Genomic DNA, 7,281 nt, shown 5'->3' with positions numbered 1-7,281 from the left:
TCAGACCTTGACGGCGAGGTGCTCAGTAAATATATAGTTATACACGTGTAATAAGATGCTCTAATTGGAAATTAGAAATAGATCATGATTTCATTGTATTTATTTACATACATAATGACACATACAAACATGAGACAATGGCCCAATGAGGGTTCTCCATGTTGTGGCATAAGTTACATCTGCAACAACCTTGGAGAAAAGTATTATTCATTCATTCATTAATAAATCAACTATCAATTTCCAATGCAATGATTTGGTTTTATTGGATCACAGTTTGGAATGAGACTATTCAGGGATGTTTTAATGTACTGGTATGTTTTAAAAGCCATATGTTTTGTGTTTAAACACACACGCAGAGACACACACAGAGAGAGATACACGCACACACAGGGCATACCAACACACATTATACGCAACCTGTGAAAATGTACCAATTCCCTGATATGCAGACTCACTCTGAGTGAGTAAAGGCACATGTTCAATTCACAAATGTTCTAATTAAAAACACAAAAAAAACCTAAACAAATGCAAGTAAAACACCAGGGAGTGAGAACAATGTGTGTGTCCCCCCTCTGCCCACCTCTACAATGTGTGCGTCTTTCTCAGTCTGTATGCCAGTCAGACGTTCAATGTGTACCTCTGCGTAAGTGTATGTATGTGAGTACTGTCGGCCTCCACTGTGTTAGTGAGTTCTGTCTCTGACGTCTAAGCCTGGGCCGTGGACAGGCATCACAGACCGGGTGCTGCCCAGTTCAGGAACTTCATGGCCATTTCAAACCCAAGGAAACAAGCCTAAGGGGAGAAAAGATCAATGTGGTCACCATTAACTGACTTCATGAAAAGTGTAACATTTCTACAGGCAAGGGGTATTATGACTGTAGAATGCAGGTGATTTAAAAAGGTTTGTGCACTAAACCATACTGTTTATTCTGCGTATGATATGCTGTAATTGAGTGGTAATAGGAGATCAGTGAGTATGGTGGACGTAGCATGTGTGAGTACCATCTCTGACTGACCAGTGAGTGTGATGAGAGTTAAACAGACCGTATGTGCTGTATGTGAGTAGAGCGTGTGTACTCACTGCATTGGCGGGGAAAGCTCGGAGCATGACAGCGGTGAAACCTTTGTACAGAGAGGCCACGCCCTCCTCCCTTAGCAGCTCTCGTAGAACGTCCCGGAAACCATTAGGGTACTTCCCTTCAGGGGCTGGGAGGAGAGAGAGAGGGCTCCAGTCATACTACTGTTTTACACAGTACACTTAAGGCATGCTTCCCAACCGAAACAGTTCTGAAGAGTTTATGACGACATTTTGTGACGTTTTTGTTCATTTTGGACTTCGGCTAGGTTTTTTTTAGGGCTGTCCGGGCACACAATTTTTTTTCTGGAGGCAAGCTGAAGTTCGGAGCCCACACCAGATTTGTTGACTTACCTTAGATTCATTCTGACTATTTTGAGGAAGTGTATACTGTCTACGGCGTTTCAAAATGGACAAATAGTACTATTGCCGCTTTCTTCCCTCGTTTTTCAAGCAAAGGTCTTTTAAGGGAGTATGCGAGCACACTCGTTCGGTCAGGCTAGCTGAGTTTGGGCTAGGCGCCAGCCGAACTGAAAAACGCTAACGCCTTTAGTCACTCTACTACTCTAAACCAAACAGACAGTACGGTTGGTAAGCGATATACTGTATACTACAGTTAGAATTTAAATTCAGGAAGTAAACTGAATTTCTAATTCTACTTCCATTTTTCCACAATGATTTCTATGAGGAAAATGTAAAAATGGAATTGTAATTTCAGTTTACTTCCGGAATTGACTGAATTGCCCCAACCTGGTAAGAAATACATATTACACAGTATTTACACCAAGAATGGGGCTTAGTCAGAAATGCCAAAGACACACCTGTCTGGAAGCGAGACTTGAGTACGTCGGGGGGAATGGCCACGGCCCAGTTAAAGATTCCTGCCATCCCTCCAGCAAATAGAACACTAGGAACACTCAGCTCATTGGGGCTGTGGAACAACCAATCACCAATTCATTACAAACAACACATATGCCATGACATAAAGAAATTACACGGCACACAAACAATAACACAGATAAACAGCTAATCATACATAGATTCACAAAACAGCTGTAAAATATATTTTGTGGGGACAAAGACACATGTGCTTAGGGTTTCATTTGCATACACACACAGTAAACACACATTCACCTCTTGCCCTCTGGTGTGAGGAGGCGCTTCAACCATTCATAGGTCATGAAATACATCCCACTGGCTGGCACGTCTGAGAAACAAGGTAAGAAACTGTCAGAATTACTGGCAAAGACTCAGTGGGGTCTTAATTACACAATCACTACTGAACACAAGTATCTAGATAAAGAGTTAGATATCAGAGACACGGGTATAAGACTTACACTGAGTGTACAAAACATTAGGAACATGACAGACTGACCAGGTGAATCCAGGTGAAAGCTTACTGATGTCACTTGTTAAATCCACTACAATCAGTGTAGATGAAGGGGAGGAGACAGCTTAAAGAAGGATTTTTAAGCCTTGAGTTCAATTGAGATATGGATTGTGTATGTGTGCCATTCAGAGGGTTAACGGGCAAGACAAAATATTTAAGTGCCTTTGAACGGGGTATGGTAGTAGGTGCCAGGAGCACTGGTTTGAGTGTGTCAAGAACTGCAACGTTGCTGGGTTCACGCTCAACAGTTTCCCGTGTGTGTCAAGAATGGTCCACCACCCAAAGAACATCAAGCAAACTTGACACATCTGTGGGAAGCATTGGAGTCCACATGGGCCAGCATCCCTGTGGAACGCTTTCGGCATCTTGTCGAGTCCATGCCCCAACTAATTGAGGCTGTTCTGAGGGCAAAAAGGGGGGTGCAACTCAATATTAGGAAAGTGTTCCTCATGTTTGTACACTCAGTGAATATTCAGTCAGGAAGTACCTCTCATGAGGGTGAGAGCAGTGCCTCTGTAGATTCCCCTGATCCCACTCTCTTTGTACAGCTGCTTCACACAGTCCATGGGCCCAGCATACTTCACCTCCCCTTTGGCCGCCTGGATCTGTACACACATCCACACATAACATGTAATGTAACCAACTAGGTTGGAACCCTTGGCCTTCTTCATGCCACGAGACTGTGTTAGCCCAGGGAACGTAAGTCTTCCGGTCTATGGCAAGGCTCCTTATCACGTGAGTGCGGTTCACTGAAACGCATCTCCTTTGACCTCAGCCTGTTATCCAAAACCCAGTTAACCTAATCCTTGTTAACCTACGTTCAGTTCTGTAAGTGCGTTCCTCACCTGTAGGAGACACTTGATACGTTCTCCAGGGGCCATGATGGCTGTGGTGAACACGCCTGACAGCATGCCGGCAGCAAACAGCTGTGGATACCTGAGAGGGACAGCAGATGGTAATGCACAACACACACACACACACAAGCATACATCCGCCCGCACACAATTTCACCATATAAAAAAAATGGGGAAGACACTCTACTATGGAACAATCACCTACGTAAGGACATCGTCAGGGGTTTTCTGTTGTAGTTTCTTGCCCAGGCCAAAGCCGAAGAAGCAGACAGCGAACATGGGCGTGACTCCAATGATAGGGGCTGCCATGCCTTTGTACAGGCCTTTGAACCCCTGTTGTAGAGAACATGAGAGAGAGAAGGAATGAATAAGAGAGAGCAAAGAGTGGTGAACAAACAAATACATTGAATGGAAAACCAAAAAGCCATACACCTACTATTACCCACCTCTTTGGCAAGGGTCTGTTTGAAACAATCAAAGGTGCCTCTATACAGGGGGCTCTCGCCAGGGCCGGGCACAGGCATGGTCTGAATGCGCACCTAAGAGAGAGGAGGATATGAACAGACTCACCCTAAAGGCCTACACACATGACATTACTTATGTATAGATTAAGAGATATATAAGTACCAGTCAAAAGTTTGGACACCCCTACTCATTCAAGGGTTTTTCTTTATTTTTACTATTTTCTACATTGTAGAATAATAGTGAAGACATCAAAACGATGATATGACACAAATAATCATATAGTAACCACAAACGTGTTAAACAAATCAAAATATATTTTAAATTCTTCAAAGTAGCCACCCATTGCACACTCTTGGCATTCTCTCAACCAGCTTCATGAGTGATGCTTTTCCAACAGTCTTCAAGGAGTTCCCACATATGCTGAGCACGTGTTGGCTGCTTTTCCTTCACTCTGCGGTCCAACTCATCCCAAACCCTCTCAATTTGGTTGAAGTCGGGTGATTGTGGAGACCAGGTCATCTGATGCAGCACTCCATCACTCTCCTTCTTGGTCAAAAAGCCCTTACAAAGCCTGGAAGTGTGTTGGGTCATTGTCCTGTTGAAAAACAAATGATAGTCCCAATAAGCCCAAACTCGATGGGATGGCGTATTGCTGCAGAATGCTGTGGTAGCCATGCTGGTTAAGTGTGCCTTGAATTCTAAATAAATCACAGACAGTGTCACCAGCAAAGCACCCCCACACCATCACACCCCCTCTTCCATGCTTCACGGTGGGAACCACACATGCGGACATCATCCGTTCACCTACTCTGCATCTCACAAAGACACGGTGGTTGGAACCAAAAATCTTAAATTTGGACTCATCAGACCAAAGGACAGATTTCCACAGGTATAATGTTCATTGCTCGTGTTTCTTGGCCCAAGCAAGTCTCTTTTTCTTTTTGGTGTCCTTTAGTAGTGGTTTCTTTGCAGCAATTCGACCATGAAGGCCTGATTCATGTAGTCTCCTCTGAACAGTTGATGTTGAGATGCGTCTGTTAATTGAACTCTGTGAAGCATTTATTGTGTTGCTACAATCTGAGGTGCATTTAACTCTAATGAACGTATCCTCTGCAGCAGAGGTAACTCTGAGTCTTCCTTTCGTGTGGCGGTCCTCATGAGAGCCAGTTTTATCATAGCGCTTGAAATGTTCCGGATTGACTGACCTTCATGTCTTAAAGTAATGATGGAATGTTGTTTCTCTTTGATTATTTGAGCTGTTCGTGCCATAATATGGACTTGATCTTCTACCTCTATATACCACCTCCATCTTGTCACAACACAACTGATTGGCTCAAATGCATTATGTAAAGAAATTCCACAAATGTACTTTTAACAAGGCACACCTGTTAATTGAAATGCATTCCAGGTGACTACCTCATGAAGCTGGTTGAAAGAATGCCAAGTGTGTGCAAAGCTGTCATCTGTGATCTTCGCATGTGTGGTTCCCACCGTGAAGCACGGAGGAGGTGGTGTGATGGTGCTTTGCTGGTGACACTGTCTGTGATTTATTTAGAATTCAAGGCACAATTAACCAGCATGGCTACCAAAGCATTCTGCAGTGATACGCCATCCCATCTGGTTTGCGCTTAGTGGGACAATCATTTGTTTTTCAACAGGACAATGACCCAAAACACACCTCCAGGCTGTGTAAGGGCTATTTGACCAAGGAAAGTGATGGAGTGCTGCATCAGATCACCCGACCTCAACCCTCATGAAGCTGGTTGAGAAAATGCCAAGAGTGTGCAAAGCTGTCATCAAGGCAAAGGGTGGCTACTTTGAAGAATCTAAAATATATTTTAAATTTGTTTAGCACTTTTTTGATTACTACACGATTCCATGTGTGTTATTTCATAGTTTTGATGCCTTCACTATAATTCTAAAATGTAGAAAATAGTAAAAATAAAACCCCTGGAATGTTTTGTTTAATTAACCTTTTGAAATTGTACAAACATATATAGGAGTTGGTTTATACATTTAAAATGCATATTAAGCACATGCCAAGCACACAGGATAAAAATAATTACCGAAAATAAGTAAACCTTTTACAGTGTGTATTTCTTACTTCCTATAAGTGGCTCATGTGATAATTCACCTGTAATGACAGGCCAGTCACTGTCATAGGGTTAATGTTGTGCAATATGACAGAAATTGACATAGGTCAAAGGTCTAATGTTACACTCGACCTCGCTCATTGGGTTAACTGACAGTCCCTTGAAAATGTCAGGAGCTCTATCAAATGTAAACAGCCACGACACTCACACCCAGTAACCAATTATACATCTGAATTCTGCGTGCAGCAAATAACAATTCAAGTTAGGCTCGTGAGGCAAGATATTATTAACAGCTAGCTAGATGAGGAATGAGTTACTTTGAGAAATAAATAATTACTTTTATGGTATCAAGTGGATGTCCTGCGAAGACCAAGCAGACACCCCCAAAACCCCCAGCAAAGAAGTTCTTCCCTGGACTTATCGCCTGCTGTTTAGACATGGTTTCTGTTCAAGAAAAGACAGCTAACGAGAAAAGAAAAACACAAAATGTTGCGTCGTTACGATCCGTAACTAGTTGGGAAAATAACTATCTAGCTAACAGGTTAACCCTGTGTAACCACTGTCGGTTCAAATGAAAGGTATATTTCTTGACAGCTACAGTAGTGTCATCCAATGTGGACCTTTCACCCAGATAAATGCCCGGACCGAATTGTCTGTTACACAAATGCTTTGGTTCTTCTTCATTTAGCGTCCGACCTTCTACTTTGATGAGGTTTAACGGCAGTTGGCATCCAATAAATGTTGCATTACCGCCACCTACTAGACTGGGGTATAACTCCCTTATACTTTGCTTGAAATAAATAAATAAAACAAATACCTTACCATCTAACACTAAACTCACCAAAAATAAATAAATACCATACTCCACTATTTAAATCTATTTAGTCCTACTTCAGACCAACAGCCTGAATGGATGGGACACCACCACTTAACAAACCCTGTAACTCTTCTGACGTCAAATGTTGCACACCCAAATACCTCTCTGCAGCTGCCACCAAAACTTCTATTTTCCACGACTTATGTTCCATCCCTGCAGTACAGTTGATAACCATTGCTATAAATGCCAAAAATCCAATCTTACTGAAACATATATAACTTGTTGGCCTATCCCTCTGTACTGTTACAGATCTACTACTCACACCACTCCTCTCAGGTCCCTCCCCCTTGACCCACCATCCTCTACTTTCTTCACTGCCTCAGCGTATGACAAGTTCTGCACTACTCTAACCCTGGAAACCTCAACCTGCCTCTCTCACACGGGACATTACTGATCCCCAGCCCCATGGGCACCACTACAATTAACCCATACCACTACTTTCCCCAATGTTACACATTCCTTTGTCTCATGCCCTTGCACACTTCTCACACCTAGGTATTTGGTATTTTATTAGGATCCCCATTAGC

General features: G+C 42.8%; 1 protein-coding gene across 1 annotated transcript; it reads right to left on the bottom strand.

Moving 5' to 3' along the window:
* Positions 1–82: 82 nt before the first annotated feature.
* Positions 83–6,549, bottom strand: slc25a20 (solute carrier family 25 member 20). The gene is made up of 9 exons (XM_014131916.1): positions 6,215–6,549; positions 3,766–3,858; positions 3,525–3,652; positions 3,311–3,401; positions 2,953–3,070; positions 2,210–2,282; positions 1,897–2,006; positions 1,082–1,206; positions 83–792 (listed from the first exon to the last, which is right to left on the bottom strand). The coding sequence occupies exons 1-9, from the start codon at positions 6,314–6,316 to the stop codon at positions 730–732; spliced, it is 903 nt and encodes a 300-aa protein (XP_013987391.1). The 5' UTR covers positions 6,317–6,549; the 3' UTR covers positions 83–729.
* Positions 6,550–7,281: the final 732 nt, after the last annotated feature.

Source organism: Salmo salar, chromosome ssa12, assembly GCF_905237065.1.
Source record: "Salmo salar chromosome ssa12, Ssal_v3.1, whole genome shotgun sequence".
Lineage (NCBI taxonomy): Eukaryota > Metazoa > Chordata > Actinopteri > Salmoniformes > Salmonidae > Salmo > Salmo salar.
This window is presented reverse-complemented; position numbering and strand designations above follow the sequence as displayed.

Bases quoted from the DNA above. Each gene is read 5' to 3' on its own strand.
- slc25a20 (XM_014131916.1), bottom strand. From the start codon at position 6,316: ATGTCTAAACAGCAGGCGATAAGTCCAGGGAAGAACTTCTTTGCTGGG. The intron at 3,071-3,310 runs GTGAGGAACGCA...ATGTGTGTACAG, and splicing joins GTATCAAGTGTCTCCTACAG to ATCCAGGCGGCCAAAGGGGA. The intron at 1,207-1,896 runs GTGTGTCTTTGG...CTCTCCTCCCAG, and splicing joins CAAGTCTCGCTTCCAGACAG to CCCCTGAAGGGAAGTACCCT.